Source organism: Triturus cristatus, chromosome 8, assembly GCF_964204655.1.
Source record: "Triturus cristatus chromosome 8, aTriCri1.1, whole genome shotgun sequence".
Taxonomy (NCBI): domain Eukaryota; kingdom Metazoa; phylum Chordata; class Amphibia; order Caudata; family Salamandridae; genus Triturus; species Triturus cristatus.
Genome location: NC_140591.1, coordinates 222,306,387 through 222,322,470, shown reverse-complemented (window position 1 = coordinate 222,322,470; position 16,084 = coordinate 222,306,387). Strand labels below are relative to the sequence as shown.

Here is a 16,084-nt window from a genome sequence, read left to right as displayed (position 1 = left end):
ATAGTCAAACTATTACACTGGCAGCTGAGCACAATACCTCGTCATCCTCCATACATGACTCATCTGATCCAGCACTGTGGTCAGACAAATTTAATTGTACATTTGTGGATAAGATTGTAACTTCTTGACCCCCCCCCCCCCCTGAAATTGAAGATATAACATTTCCTTTAGATAAATATAAACGTCAATTTTCTAAAATATTTCAGATGAGGAAACTGGACAGTAGTGAAATGATAAAGTGCAGATTGCGGGTTTACTCAAAAACGCCCGACTGTGCAGTTTTTTTTGCTGCAAACATTTTCCATCCGAAAAGTCACAAACTTCACTAGAAAGTACAGGTTTTTATGATTGGGGACACATTAGTGTTTGATGTAAGACTTTGGTTAAATAAAGGTAGGGATGTGTCACATCAGCAAAAAATGATTCATTATCGGACCACAACTTGTCATTCAGAGAATCCTCTGATAAGCAGTTTACACCAAATAGTGGAAAGTTTCTTGGGATTAGTACAACTTCTTAGCAGGTTTGATGGGACACAAGAACATTTGTGATGTGTTTGTGCAAAGGAGAATACTGATCATTATCTTGGAAAAACAAATATAATGAAATCATCTTTTAGCAAACCAAGGGGCATATCATCAAGGACCGGCGATAATTATCGCTAAGCACACTTAGCGCTAGGATAATTATCGCCAGCTAACGTGGATTTTTATCGCTGAGATAGCGTGCTATTAGCAACGCTTATTTCAAAAGCGATAAAAATCCTAGCTCTAACTGCCAAACATGAGATTATTGCTGGAAACCCAGCAAGGCAAACTTTGCCATGATATCCACCTTCCATAGGATATCATGGCGAAGTCAGTCCTGAAGCAGACCTAAGGAAAGTAGCGATAACAGGGGTTATCGCTACTTTTCTTGCCACTATGCTTCATAGCGTGGGGCTTGATGATAGGAGAAATGTCGCTTAGCGACATTTCTCCAGTCATGTCAGTGCAGGAACACCCACTTTGCATCTCATTAGAGATGCAAAGGTGGGCGTTCAGAAATCAGGCGCTAATGCAAGGTTTCACGCAATAGCGTGACCTTGCTGATTAGGCGAAAAAATTATCGGCGCTTTTCGCCCGAAAACAGATGCAAAAGCTGCGATAATTTGTTATCGCCTCGTTGCTGATATGCCCCTAAGTACTTAATGATATTCTACTCCGGGCAAAGACAGCAGGATATTTTTCTGTCATATCAGACTGCACACCTGATATAAGCCATTCTGAAAAGCTGTCACTGACTACTGTTTACTGATATCACAAAAAAGAACTTATCTGTAAAGGAGCATTTTCCTGAATGTTAAGGGGCGAATGACTCCACAGGTGAAGGACTAACTGAACTGTTGTTGCGAGTGCTAAAAAAGCATGGCTTGAATATACAAGATCTCCGAGGTCAAGCTATGATAAAGGTGCCAACAACAAATGACAAAATATAGGTGTCCAGGCAAGAATCCTCAGATTGAATTCAATCGCATTTTTTCTTCATGTGGTTGTTATTCCCTGAATTTAGTGATATTGGATGCAGCTGCAGCATCTATAGACGCTGTTTAAATTTTTTGAGCACTGCAAAGAACTTACACTCTGTTTTCTTCTTCAACAGAACAATGGAAGATTTTACTAAATCATGTAGCTCCCCTAACTCTAAAGCCATTAGGTGTAACTCGTTGGGAAAGCTGCATCAAAAGAGTAAAAGTGTTGTGCACCTAAACAGCAGAAATGATGATGCTTTAACAGAAATACATGAGTCAAATGCAGCAAATGCAGGTATTCGACACAAAGCATATTCTTTGAGCAACTTATGGACCTCAAATTTCTGACAGCCCTTTCCGAATGGTATGACATTTTATAACAAATTAATATTGTTATCAAGCAATTGCAAAGCGAAAAAGTAGATGTTACAACAGCTTTGAAGGAGGGCACTCTAAACTTTTTATCCTCATATAGAGAGAATGGATACGAAGAAGCAAAGACAAAAGCAAAAATATTAGCCGCGTCTCTTGAAGCAGACACTACCTTCAAATATACACCCAGATGTAAAAAGAAGAGGATGTTTAATTATGAAAGTTTCAATGAAATCTGTAAAAACCAAGAGGAGGCATTTAAGCAAGAATTGTTTCTCGCCACAATGCAGCCTTAACTTCTTTAAAGGAACGTTTCCAGCAGCTATGTGATCATACAAAGTTGTGGGGATTTTTGTATAATTTGAAATCTCTACCTGAAGGTCTTCCTGCTCATTGCAGGGATTTACATGCAGCCCTTACAGATGACGGCTCTTCTGATATTAATGCATCAGACCTAATTGAAGAATTAATACACTTTTAATTCATTCTCCCTAATGGTAAAAATACTCCTTGAGAAGCATTGCAGTTTCTTCAAGCCATGAGTTTGCAAGATATCTTTCCTAATATTTCGGTGGCTTGCACATACTTTTAACTCTTCCAGTGGCTAGTGGAGAGAGAGGTTTTTATAAATAAAAGTTCATTAAAACCTATTTCAGCTTAACAGTGATCGATGAAAGGCTATCATCTCTGGCAATCCTATCCAATGAAAAGGACATACAACAGTTCAATGAACTTGGCATCAATAAAACCAATCATGGAAGCATTGACAAGCAAATGCAAAAACCCACCCCTCCTCCCGAACCCCCCGCCCCCGCCCTCTGCGCCCCCACCCTTCAAAACAGGCCCCCCAGCCATTTCCCCCATACTTTGCGGAATTTTTTGGGGCAGCCCCGGGCAGCGTACATCGACCACTCCTGAGCGTCACACCAATCCACCCCTCTACTCCAGGTAGCCCCTCTGGGCGGGTCCGGCTGTGACCACACGGCCGCTATATCCCTCTTGGCTACCATTAGGGCAGTAGTTAGAAAGTACTTTTCGTTACGGGACACGTCCAGCCCGTCCGTTATGCCCAGCAGAGCCATTCTAGGGTCATGGGGGACCTCCCATCCCAGGACTTCAGTTAGCTCGGTTTCAATCGTTGTCCAATAACTCTCCAGGCGGGAACAAGACCATACCATATGGAAGAAATCTGCCGGATCCACCCCACAGCGAGCACAGGAGGCGTCCATGCGGAGGCCTGCACGATATAGGCGGTCCGGAGTCAGATAGGCGGCGTGGAGGTAGTAAAGTTGGATGAGCCGCAACCTGGCGGAAGTGGTAAGCGATCGAGGTGCCTCCAGTCCGCATCATCCAGGGGCCCCACCCAAGCCTCCCATCGCTGTTTTAGTCTGCTCCAATCTACCGGGGTATTGTTAATCAGGGATTTATATATGCGGGATATTCCCCCCTTCCCCAGACACCCTAACATCACCTGAGCCTCGGGCGGGCTATGAGCAGGCAATCTGGAGTCCAGAGGGACATGGGCTTGGACCACATGACGCAGCTGAAGATATCTATAAAATTGGGAAGGCTGTAACGAGAAGCGGGTCCGAAGCTCCTGGAAGGAACACATGTGGCTCCCCCGCCATATATCGCCCAGGCTGGAGATCCCTAGAAGATCCCACTGCCGAAATCCTTCAAGTCCCGCCACCTCCCGCAGCCATGTTCCGTGCCAAAGCGGTGTGAGCTGTGTTTTCATCCCCGACCAGCGGGTATGCCGCAAAGCTGCGCGCCACGCCAGAAAAGGGGCCCGCACGACATCGGGGAGCGACAGGGGAACCGTTGCCCCATAGAGCATGTTCTGGATAGAGGAGAACCCGAGACATTGCACCTCGAGTCGATAGGCCGAATCATCCCACCCATTCGAGAACCAGTCATGAATCACCAGCAGTTGGGTGGCCAAATAATATAGATACAGATTAGTCATGCTCAGGCCTCTGTCGTAGGAGGGGACCCTGCAGCGATCTAAGGCCAACCGGGGCCTGCCGCCGCCCCAGAGAAATTTAGTCGCCATCTTATCCAGTTCCCGGAACCACGGGCGCGGAAAGGGGCACGGAGTATTTTGTAACATGTACAGAAACTTGGGGAGGATCATCATCTTATAGAGGGCGACCCTCCCCAACGGATTCAATGGGAGTGACTGCCACCTAAGCATATCTGATCTGGTCTTGTTGACTACGGGAGCCACGTTGAGGGCCCAACAGAGTTCCGGAAGGAGGGTGACCCAGATCCCCAAGTATTTAAATGAGAGTCTCCGGAGGGGAATGTCAGATTGCCAGTCAAAACACTCCCTCGACGGGTGTAACGGGACCAGTACGGATTTTTTAGGGTTCAGATGAAGACCCGACGCTTGGCCAAACCGGCGGAGAATCTGGCGGACCCGGGGTCGCTGGATCAGAAAGATAGAGTAGGACGTCGTCCGCGTAGAGGGCAATCTTGTCAGGGGTCATACCTGGCCAGTCCCACCCGCGGAGAGTGGGGTCCGACCGAATCAGTACAGCCAGTGGTTCCATGGCCAGAGCGAATAGGAGGGGCGAGAGCGGACATCCCTGACGCGTCCCTCGACCTATGAGAAATGGGCGGGATAGAGCCCCATTGACCAATACACGGGCCCGCGGGCTCGCATACAGGACAGCGACCATGGCACGGAACCGGGGACCGAAGCCCATGCGCTCCAGGATATCACCCAAGTATGCCCACCCCACTGAGTCGAAGGCCTTTTCAAAGTCGACCAGCAGAAGGGCCAGATAGGGGGAAAGGCGTCCTCGGTGTGCCAGGGCGAGATGCAGGCGCCGCAGGCAGTGTCTGGTCCCCCGATCCGGCATAAAGCCACATTGGTCCGGGTGGACCAGGGAGGCAAGAGACGGGCGCAACCGCTGCGCGAGGACCGTGGCATAGATCTTGAGCTCGGTATTAATAAGGGATATCGGCCGGTAGTACGAGCAGGACTGCGATGGGGGCTGCGTCTTGGGAAGGACAACTATGGTAGCTGTGTCCGTTTCAGGCCGGAACGAACCCTTCTCCACCACCTCTGCAAACAGGTCCCGAAGCCTCGGGGCCAGGGTCTCACGATAGTGAGCATAGTATTCCTGAGGGGACCCATCTGGTCCCGGGGTCTTCCCGGGCGCCAGGCGGCTAATCGCCTCTTCAATCTCCTGCAGCGCGATAGGCGAATCGAGGGTCTCAGAAACCTCCCGTCCCAGCCGCCCAAGCACCGCCCCAGTCACCCCCAGCAACTCCTCAAGGGAGATCTCAGACACCCGGTTCGATATAACCGGGAATAATAGTCAGCGAAAGTTTGGGCCATTGCCACCGAGACCGTTTGGGTTCCGCCTGCAGAATCCTTGATGGCAGGAATGATCCTGCCCGCCCGGGGGTAAGTGGCCAGCCGGTGGAGAAGTGTACTGTTTTTGTCTCCCCATCCGTATACCCGGGCCACCGAGGAGCGCCACAGAGTCTTCGCCGCCTCCAGAGTGTAGGCGAATCTCCTCCCGCAGGAAGGCCAGGCAGCGCGACCGTGTGCTGTCTCCCAACGTTCCCTGGTGTCGCTCCAGCTCCAAGGCTTGAGCTTCGCAAGCCGCGAGTTGCTGGGATTGAGCACGTCTCTGCCGTTGCACATGCCCCTTAGCAGCCCCCCGAATAGTCGCCTTGCCGGCCTCCCAAAGCACGGCAAAGGAGGGGACGGAGCCCGCATTGTGAGAATAATAATCAGCTATCTCGCCACCGACCACTTTCCGAAGAGCTTTGTCGTGGAGGAACCAAGCGTTCAGACGCCACATCGGACGGGCAGAAAGGGGCGGTGGGCCAAGAGCAAGGAGCATTGGCGAGTGGTCCGAGAGGCCTCTCGGGAGAATGCGTGCATCCTGCACCCCTGCGCATTCGGTAGACGGGACGAAGATGAGGTCGATCCGGGCATGGGAGTGATGAGCCGTCGACGTGTGGGTGTACCGGCGAGCCTGCGGGTGCCAGATCCTCCAAACATCGCACAGGCCCTGAGAGTCAGCCCAGGTCGAGAGCTGCTTTGCGCGAGCTACTCGGGCCAGGGAGATCGGTCCCGTCGAGTCCAGATGGGGCGTGTAGACAGCATTGAAATCTCCGCCTAGAATGAGTGAACCCGCCGGAAGCGTCGGGAGGAGGCCCACGGTGTAAGAGAGGGCCGATGACAGGAGGGACGGAGCCGCGTAAAGGGACAGCAAGGTGAGGGGTCGCCCCTCAAGAGTACCACATACCGCCACTACCATGCCCTGGGGGTCCAAGTGCACCTGGGCCAGGACGAAGGGAAAGGACTTGCAGAGCAGGATAGCGACCCCCCAGGATCCCCTCGCAAAACCTGAGTGCCACACCCTATCATAACCATAGCGGGTAAGAAAGGGACATTTATTGCCCAGAAGGTGGGTCTCCTGGAATAGGAGCACATCAATCTCTGCACGCTGTGCATATTTAAGGACCGCCATGCGTTTAAAGCGATCTAAAAGACCATTGACATTCCAGGACAATACGCGCATGGCGGCCTTGGGAACAGGCGGGTCAGCCATGGTCCAGGACAGAAAAGGGGGTCAATGGAGGCGCGGCTGTGCAAGCCCCCAGAGAGGAAGGACAGCGGGACATCGAGCAGGAGAGCAGGTCAAAGGTTACAAGATGCCATGGAACAACAACAAAGAGGGAGTCACCCCCCACCAACAAAACCTTCCCTAGGAGGAAGAAACAGCCCCAAACCAACCCCAATCCCCCACCCCCCACCCTATACTTCGAAAACAGAAGCATCTGTCGCCCGAACAAAATGGAACAACCACCAAGCTAAAACGCTCGGGCTTGAGCACTAGTGGACCCCTGATACAACAGAAATCAAGCCTGATTCACCTGCCCTGGCCAAGAGCAACACAGACACCGGAGCACTCCAGCCCAGGCCTGAGCACCAGCAACCCCCCCCCCCCGACGAAACACAGAGTGTCAAATGTTAGGGCTGTGAGAAAGGTCCGAGGTGTCCACAGGCGTGGCAGGCCGGGCTGCGGGACCCGCCAGCCGGGGTGACACGGCCCGCCGCCCGCCAGCCGCGGGACTGGCGGGTGCAGCCGAGGAGGCAGAAGAGGCCCTCGACCCCCGGAGCGCGTGATGATCGCCTCCTCCGCCGTGCGCTCCCGGGGTAACGTGCGGTGCCGCCGGCGGGTCCTCGATGTCCGGGGCCTCCCCCGCCCCCCCGCCCGCCCATAGGCGATCCACGTCCAGAGCGGTGCAGGGAGTGCTCCTCCGTTAACCAGGACCAGGCCGCTCGTGGCGTATCGAAGAACAATGTCTTGTGCTGGAAGATGACCCGAAGGCGGGCCGGGAACTGAAGCTGGTATTGGAGGCCCAGGGAGCGCATCTTCTGTTTCACTTCAGTGTAAGATCGGCGCAGTTCCTGGACTTCTCGAGTGTAATCCGGGAAGACCATGATCTTGTGATTTTGGTAGTGGAGGGTATCTGTGCGCCGGGCCTCGCGGAGAATGGCGTCCCTGTCTCGGAAATTTAAGATCTTGAGGATGAAGGGCCGGGGGGGCGCACCAGGGGGCCTGGGGGCCAGGGATCGATGGGCCCTCTCCACTACGAACGAGGCAGAGAGGCTGTCCACCGGCATCCAGGATCTGAACCAGCGCTCCATAAAGTCGTCCGCCCGGCCCGATTCGACCCTCTCCGGGAATCCCACCAGGCGCAGGTTGCTGCGCCGGGCGCGGTTTTCTGCATCTTCGACCCGGCGGTGTAGTTCTTTGGAGTGGGTGGTCAGTTCTCGGACTTGGTCCTGTAGTTGGCGGATGTCATCCTCAGCGGTGGATATTCTGGATTCGGCTTCCGAGATGCGGGTGGTAGCGTTCCGCAAGTCCTGCCGGAGAAGAGCAACATCCACCTTGACCTCTCCCACCATGCCCTCCAGGGAGGCGCGAGACGAGTTGATGGCCTGCAGGATGGCGGCAAGGTCCGCAACGGGGGCCGGGGCCGGCTTGCCCGTAGGGCCGGACCCCTTCTCAGAGGTTGTGAATTTGTCCATCCTGGTTTGGGTGGCCACGGGCGTCGGCTTGGCTGCCTTATCCTTACCCATGGTGGGGGCGCCCCGGGCGCAGCGTTCAGCGAGGCCGGGCAACGGGTTGGGAATACCCCTTTAGGACGTCGGCGGATGCTGACGAGGCGAAGTGGAGGCAGAAGGAGGCACGGCCGGGGTATCCCTCGTAGAGAAATCGCCAGGCACCTCCAGACCCACCGCTCAAGCCCTGGCGGTCCTCCCATGCGGAACAGCCAGTCACACCCCCGGCCACAGCAGTGCCCGCAACCTTCCACAGACAAGGCGAGGTCCCGCACCTCAGTTCAGGGCCCCGGGCCTATGTAGTGTCTCCCGACTGCCTCACAGATGACAGACCGCCAAGGCCTCGATGCGTGCGCGCAGCCAACCCCTCCGAGGGGGCGCCTCACCAGCACGGTCACCCCCCCAACTCCAAAGGGGGGACGTCACCACAAGTCGGACCTCTCCTTCCGGGGCCTGGAGCACCGCACCCCCAGCAAGGCCAGTCACGGAGCAATGGGAGGGGGAGGATGGCACACACTCCCCCCCAACTGCCGGTGCGCGGCCCGAACCCAGAAGAGGGCCCCTCGGCACCCGGAACCCCTCAGGCAGCCTCGGTACGACGGGGCCAGTGCCACACTGCAGACAGGAGGAGGAGGGGGGCCGCCGATGCCCAGCCCGATGGGGGGGGTCTCCCCTCCGCACCCAGCCCCCACAGCAGCCCCAGGGATTCTGTCCCGTGCAGCCACACTCACCGCCTGCTCCACCGCACCATTTTGCTTGTGGGGGTCCGCCTCACCACTCCTGGGCCTCCACGGGTCGCCATCAGATCCGGGCCTCGCTTCTCCGGCTCCGGCAGGGCCTGTGGCAGCCGCCCCTCCCCCACCGGCAGGGTCGGGCCTACACCCCTCGTGGGTGCCGTGGGCTCAATTTGCAGCTCGCCTGCGTCTCAGCTCCACAGCCGCCGCCGTCCACCGCCGGTCTGGCTCCGCGGCTTCCAGGCGGGTCCCGCGATAACAACAGCACCTCAGGATCGGGCCCGGGACAGCAGGGCAGCTCCGCACGCCTACGTGCCCAGATTGAGCCGGCCAGGGCAGTCTAGGACGGAGCCAGGAGGATTTGTGGGGTCCGGCGCCGGGAGCCTTACTGAAAGGCGGCCATGCCGGTCAGGCGCCACCTACCGCTCTCAAAATTTTGTAAATTATATTTAAAAATATTTTCACTTTTAATTTTTTTTAATAATTACATAAACAAGATATGTAGATTATTTTAGGTTTTAAAATAAAACTTGTATTTGATTGATGGTATCATAATATCTGTTCCCCATAAATATTCCTTATTCCATTTATATGATATTTGTGCATATATTTTATATACTCTTCATTTATTCCTCCGCACTCCTGATCCTCGACATCCCTCGCCTCAGCCACATCACAACCCACCTGAAAGACCTACACTGGCTCCCTGTCAACAAGAGGATAACCTTCAAACTCCTCACCTACGCACACAAGGCCCTCCACAACACCAGACCAACGTACCTCAACAGCCGACTCAGCCTCCACACCCCCACCCGCCAGCTCCGCTCCCCAGACCTCGCCCTCGCCACCGTCCCCCCGCATCCGAAGAGTGACCGCCGGCAGCAGATCATTCTCCCAACTCGCCGCCAAGACATGGAACACCCTGCCCATCCGCCTACGGCAGACCAAAGACCTTCTGACCTTCAGAAGACTTCTCAAGACCTGGCTCTTCGAACAGTAGCAGCCCCCCCCTCCCCCAGCGCCTAGAGACCCTCGCGGGTATGTAGTGCGCTTTACAAATGCCATGATTGATTGATTGATTGACTTAATATGTGGCTGAGAAACCATGCAACGCAACATAAAAGATATTTTTGTCGCCAACAAAGACTGTCCTACAGGGCGATACAAACTCTAAAGCCAGCCCTACTTCTGTGATGGTCTAGGGATAGGCATATCTACTGCACAGGTATGCTTTCATTACAAATAGTGTGCTAGACTGCTCACACTCACCTCTACAGCATGGTGAGAGGCTGTGTGTCGCACAAGGCAGACTGTTTGTGCACCAGAAGAGAGGAAGACAGCCGCAGGCCAATCTAAGCAGATATGTATCTACACAGTGTGTGGTGCAAAGCAGCACAGTAAGTTTGTTTTTTCTGCTGCATCGCATGAACAAGTATTAATCTGGCCTCAAGTCTTGAATGCTAATATTAATTTTGCATAGAAAATGTGTCCCCTCTAACCTCTACTCCAAACCAGCCTCTGTCTCCTTGGTACCAGAGTGGATGAGAGCTCGCTTACAGAACCATTAAAATAAAGACATCGATTATCCCATTTATAAGAGGTCATTACACTGTCAAGTTCACGCCATCATGAAGTATGAAAGTATTCAAGACTGACGGGTTTGGCCCGCCACTTGTTATAACGTGTTTCCTTCTTAGCATGTGCAAAGCGAAACGTCTTGCCAGATTGCTTGACCCCCTTCAGGCCACAGGCTGTGCCTTTAGAGAGCTGCCAGCCACTAAATAGTCTTCCCTGCATCTCATGTCAAAGTGTTACAGGCTGAGCATTTGAAGATATACGGGGCTATTCACAAAGGTAACGCACAGTTGTCGATAATTTACACTTGTAGTTTACTCTTACACTTTCACTATTTTGAGCTATTCTCAAAATCTGGGTATAAAGTTACTTTAAAGGGTAGGCTTACTTGTCTTCATCCCCTGAATAAGGGGGTGAAGCCAAATTTAGTGGTGTAAATTATTACTGCCAAACAGAAGTACTAGTAAAAGCATTCTTGAATGGAAAAAACATAAAAGTATGTCTGTTTTCTCAGCAAGGGGATTTCTAACGAAGCAAAACTTTCGTTTTCCCTTTTCAATAGGACTAGTGGAAATGCTGGCTTTCAGTGAGAAATGATGAATGGCAGTGTAGGACTGTGTGCATTGTATTGTGGTGTTTGTATAACACTTACTAGCCTGTGTAAGGTACTGAAATGCTTACGTGCACAGATAGCAAACAACATCCTGGACGGCGTGGGTGTAGTGAGAGTGTGCTCTTTGTTTTGAGCCTTTGTAGGAAGTGCTTTTGTGTTGTGCTTGATGAGAACCAAATGCAGTGATTGTGTTTAGAGATGTGGTGCTTGGTGGTTTGCTGAAATGTGAGAGATAGACGTGCATTTTATAATCTTGTGTAGTGCTGGTCTCTCTATTGATCTCTGCACGTTGCGTTATTTTGGCTGTTCAGTTGATCTATCAATAACAGCGGGGAGGTTTTTTTTCTTGGGTCCATTAAACCTTCAGAATTCGGAAATCTTTGATTTTTAGGCCATATATGGAAAGTGTGTATTATTCATGTCAGTGCAGGAATCTCTTCAGACTCGTGTTTGCCAAGTGACCCTGTATCATGTGTGACTCCTTCAGCCAATCTTTGCTTTTTAGCTGACAGCAGGTTGCGTTCCAGGACTTGCGGCTTTGCTCTCAGCATTGTAAGTAGGAGCTCATAAATCGCACAATGCAAAGTGCTGTTGGCTACAAGGCCAGCATTGGCTGAAGGTGTCATACGTAATATAGGCCTCTTGCAAAAGGGTGGTACCTACTACATAGATATTAGTGGATGCTCGCAAATGCTATCTGCACAATTCTCTATTTTTGTAACCTCAAATTTGCAAGGATCACACATTAACCTTCACAGATTACTAATGATCTGATCCCATCAATGAGATCCCTTCATCAGTATCCTCCACCCTCAGCTAAAACACCTTCCATCAACAGAATGGCCTCATTATAAACAATAAAGGCAAGCCATCACATTAGCAGGATGCCCATGCTTTGCATAAACGGTAGCATGGGCTCCTACACAGGGGCAAACAATGTGGGGCGAAAGAGAGGCAAGGTTCCCAGAGGAAGAAATAGCCCACACGACCATCAACATCAGTAAAGCATAATAGCATTTAAAAGCAGGAGTTATGAATTCCAGGGCAGTAAGACAAAGACAATTCCAATCTATACCCTGTCCCTCAGTCTCTCAGCAGTTAATAGGTGGCTGTTAAGGAGCAAGTGTGGTCCGAGGGGTCAACCATGTTACCTTCAACCATTGGGATATTAATGAATCAATGTACAGCCCTGTTTGGCCAAGGACTGCCATGGCAGTGTCTAGCTGTGATGGCAAGCAGCAGTGGGATACAATCACTTGGAACAGAGTGATGGGGCGATAGCGACTTTTTGCACCTGGTGTCAGTCGGAGGCCAAGCTCTGTGTGATGGGCCTGGTCGACACTGTCCCGCCTTGATCAGACACTCAGCAGGTAGAGGGAAATGCCCACTTGGCTCCAGTGAAGCATAGAAAGCACACACTTATCTCAGTTTCTGATTTTGTGTAATACTCCCCCATAAAACTGTGTATCCTCTAATTACATGGTATAACAAATAGTGCTGCACAGCGGTTCCTGTGCATTACTTAGTTTCCCTGTTTGTACAGAAGATATCACGTGCGATATGTTGTATGCTTAGCTTTTCGAGAGATTTACCACTATTGTGTTTTGTACGCATAATTTTTGCTAAAAGAATAAAATATTGCCTAACAGTACTGACCTTAATTTTAACACACATTCAGCAGTACACCGTGGAGTTTGGGAATTAATATTAAGTTGAAACTGCTTTCTGATTTTCTCAGTTCCTGCTCAACACACAAAGCCCCAGATTTGGAAATCACAGCCATAGGAAGAAATCCTGGCCATGGAGAGCTTTACATAGCTAGCTGCCTGCGCGTGTATGTTGCTTGCACACATGATGTCCATCCCTTCCTTCATGCTACCTGAAACAGCAGCAGTTACTTCAGCACTTTTGATTAGGCAGCAATGGCCTTCTAATTCTTTTGAGGTTTGACTTAATGACCCTTGCACCCTTTATACAATATTGTAGCATATATATTGGGACACAAATATTGTGCATGTTCTTGGTACGAAGTTTATAAGAATGGAGGGGAAGTGCTTTGACTCATAACTTGACATTAGATATAAGACAAGTCATAATTCACTTTTCAATACCTTGTTATTTCATTATCAACAACAGTGAATGTAAATACTCAACCACCATGCATGCTCTGCCTTTTTACAGGTGATAATGCATCCCTTGAAACCTCGGATATCCACAGCCAAAGGGGCGGTATACATTGCTGTCATCTGGATAATGGCCACTGGATTTTCTCTCCCCCATGCCATGTACCAGAAATTGTTCACATATGAGTACAGGTAAAATTCGAAGTAGATCAAAATGTACTGTATGTGTAGCTAATGAATTTAAGCATTTGACCCCAATTTTCCAACATTCATTCTTTCTGATGACATTTAGTTAGAATTTATACAGAAGATGTCAATGTAATGTCCTGAACTGGCAGCACCATCGTTATTGACATTTTCATATGACATCACCAGCAGATAACCAATGTGAATATTAAACTCTAAAATGCCATTTCAGGGGTCTTTTAGAGCAGCATTTTTTAACCTGGGAACTGTGGACTACCAATGGTCCTCAACGTCAACTCACCCGGCCCATGACTGCTTAGAATAGTAAATAACATTGGCTGAATAATAAAGTATATATACATACAAAAGCAACATTTAAATGTGAACATTTTAGATTGAGAAGGAATTTTAAAGCAGAGACTAAAAATGAAGGGCTTCATTAATGAAAAGTGTTACATCGCTGGTTGAAAACAGCGATGCAACACTTTCGATTGCGCACTCTTTGCAACACCATGGATGCGCCGTATTGACACTACAACGCTCCATGTTGCAAGGACTGAACAGATACATCAGGAATCCTGACAGAGCTGGTGGCGCAGTAATGACGTATTTCTGGAGTGTGTCGGAAAACAGACGCAACTCCATCAATGCGTCATTACACATGGGCCAGTCCCAAGTGAAAAGCCCTGCGTCAGTCCTTACGACTGCTTGAAGCAGGCGGAAGGATTTGATGCTGTGAGGTCGTAGAAGTGAAGCAGTGAAATCTCATAGATTTCACTATGTCACGTCTACCAGCCTTTTTTACAGGGGAACTCCTATTCTGCATACATTATACCTGATGCAGGTATAATATAGCGCAGGGCTTTACAGAGGGATGCATCTGCCTACATGCATCACTTTGTAAATAGAGCGTAGTGTGGCGCATAGATTACACCGCCGCAGCTTCACAAAAAAGTGGTGCAACTCCAGCGTAAGCCCTTCATAAATGAGTCTCTAAGTTGGTGTTCTTAACTTAATAAATAGGAGCAGCACAAATACAGCAAACAGAATCTAGTATTGATTAATGGCATCAATTAAAGCAGTATTATGTGCTGACAAAAAGAGAGTATTCTTAAGGGCCAAAAAAAGATGAAGTGATATTCTTGAGTCAATCATTCACTTCTTTTAGAAGTAAAACCACATTTTGACAGGATCTGAACTTCCCAATAAAATTTTATTTTTGTGTATTTTGGGATCCACAGAAATAAAAAAAATAAAGAGCCGCCGTTTGGAGCATCAATTAAAGCAGTAGTATGTGCTGACAAAAAGAGAGTATTCTTAAGGGCCAAAAAAAGATGAAGTGATATGCTTGAGTCAATCATTCACTTCTTTTAGAAGTAAAACCAAATTTTGACAGGATCTGAACTTCCCAATAAAATTAGATTTTTGTGTATTTTGGGATCCACAGAAATAAAAAAAATAAAGAGCCGCTGTTGATAGCCTTTCTAGCGGAAGGAAACTTTCTTTGTGCCATGTTGTGAATATACAGAGAGGAGCCACAGAAGAGGGTAGGTTTCAGCTCCTTTGAACTACTCTTTGGTCCTTCTCCGAAAGGAGCTTGATGTTTCATGAGGATGGGAAGGTAACCCCAGAACACACAAACAGTGTGTAGGAATGTATGTATTGTGTCACATGCATACTATGGCCCAATATATGGAGCAGTCAACAATTTGGAAGCCAGTCCTAGGTCAATTGATCAATGAGTACAAACCAGGTCATGGGCTAAATAACAGCACCTCTAAATCTTTCTATATTGTATTCCAAACAGAAGGCAGAAGGGAAGAATATAGAGCTTATTACTATGAAACCACCATATGACAATGTATGATAAACCACGCAAACTGCAGTGAAATTAAATTCTAGCTCTCAATCTGTGAGTAGTAGTCAAAATGTCCAGGACTTGCTCAGGCACATCATAACTACAATTTGTAAGATTGCAGAAACGCTTTGTCTATTATATGCTCAGTTAAGCTCTGCAAAGATTAAAGACTATGGCTCACATCTCTGCTTATATACAGACATCAGTCACAAAATACTCACTTGTGCCACTGCTAAGCTGGAAGAGACGCCCACCTCTGCTGACTGCCTTTCTCATATTAGTAATTCATCAAACAACAAAGCTGTGTGCCTTTGTACTATTAAAATATTAAAAACATATAAAAAACCAAACCTCTGGGCTTGAACAGACATGGGTTTTATCAAACAGGATCACTGAATTAGCACTAAATCTGCTGTGAGTGCTGTGCTGCATTATGCAAAAAGCAGCAAATACCTTCTTCATAGAATGATGCCACTCTTCCTGTTTAAAAAAAGTAAATAATAACAAGCATTGGCATAGCCAATAGGTCTTGCCTTTGGGACCTTATAAGTGTTTAGCCATGCAGCACATTATCATCCACGGGCAGATTTCTGTAATGGAACTAGTACTTATGTAAAGTGCTTAGACCATCGGCATGTTGGGACTGGGTTATCATACCACCTCAGTGTCTATGAGCCTGAGTCTGACTAGTTATAGTGCCTCACTCACTCTCCTACCCTTAACAGAGAAACAAGTGAATTGGCACCCCAGAACACCACACTCTTGATCCTCTAAGGGATCGCGGTAACAGGACACACCCTTTCGCACTAGTACTCGTCCCCAGTAAAATAAACAAGAGACACAAAGGAAGTTTAGAATATTGTATGCAAAAGAAAGTGCAGCCTACAATGTGCTCTATTTTGCTAACATAGAGAAAAACAACAATGGGCCCTGCAGGAAACACACACAACATTGTGTATCCTTATTACCGAGCTATTGTGACATTTGAACACCCATTGACGAAAAAGGGATCCCAGTGC

General features: G+C 49.2%; 1 protein-coding gene across 1 annotated transcript in view; it reads left to right on the top strand.

Annotated features, from left to right (window-relative positions):
- GPR83 (G protein-coupled receptor 83) overlaps positions 1–16,084 on the top strand; it is a 414,413-nt gene that overhangs the window by 387,475 nt on the left and 10,854 nt on the right. The window contains exon 3 of the mRNA XM_085624060.1: positions 13,080–13,213. Coding sequence (XP_085480186.1) covers positions 13,080–13,213 — 134 coding nt within the window. The remainder of the gene's footprint in view (positions 1–13,079; positions 13,214–16,084) is intronic.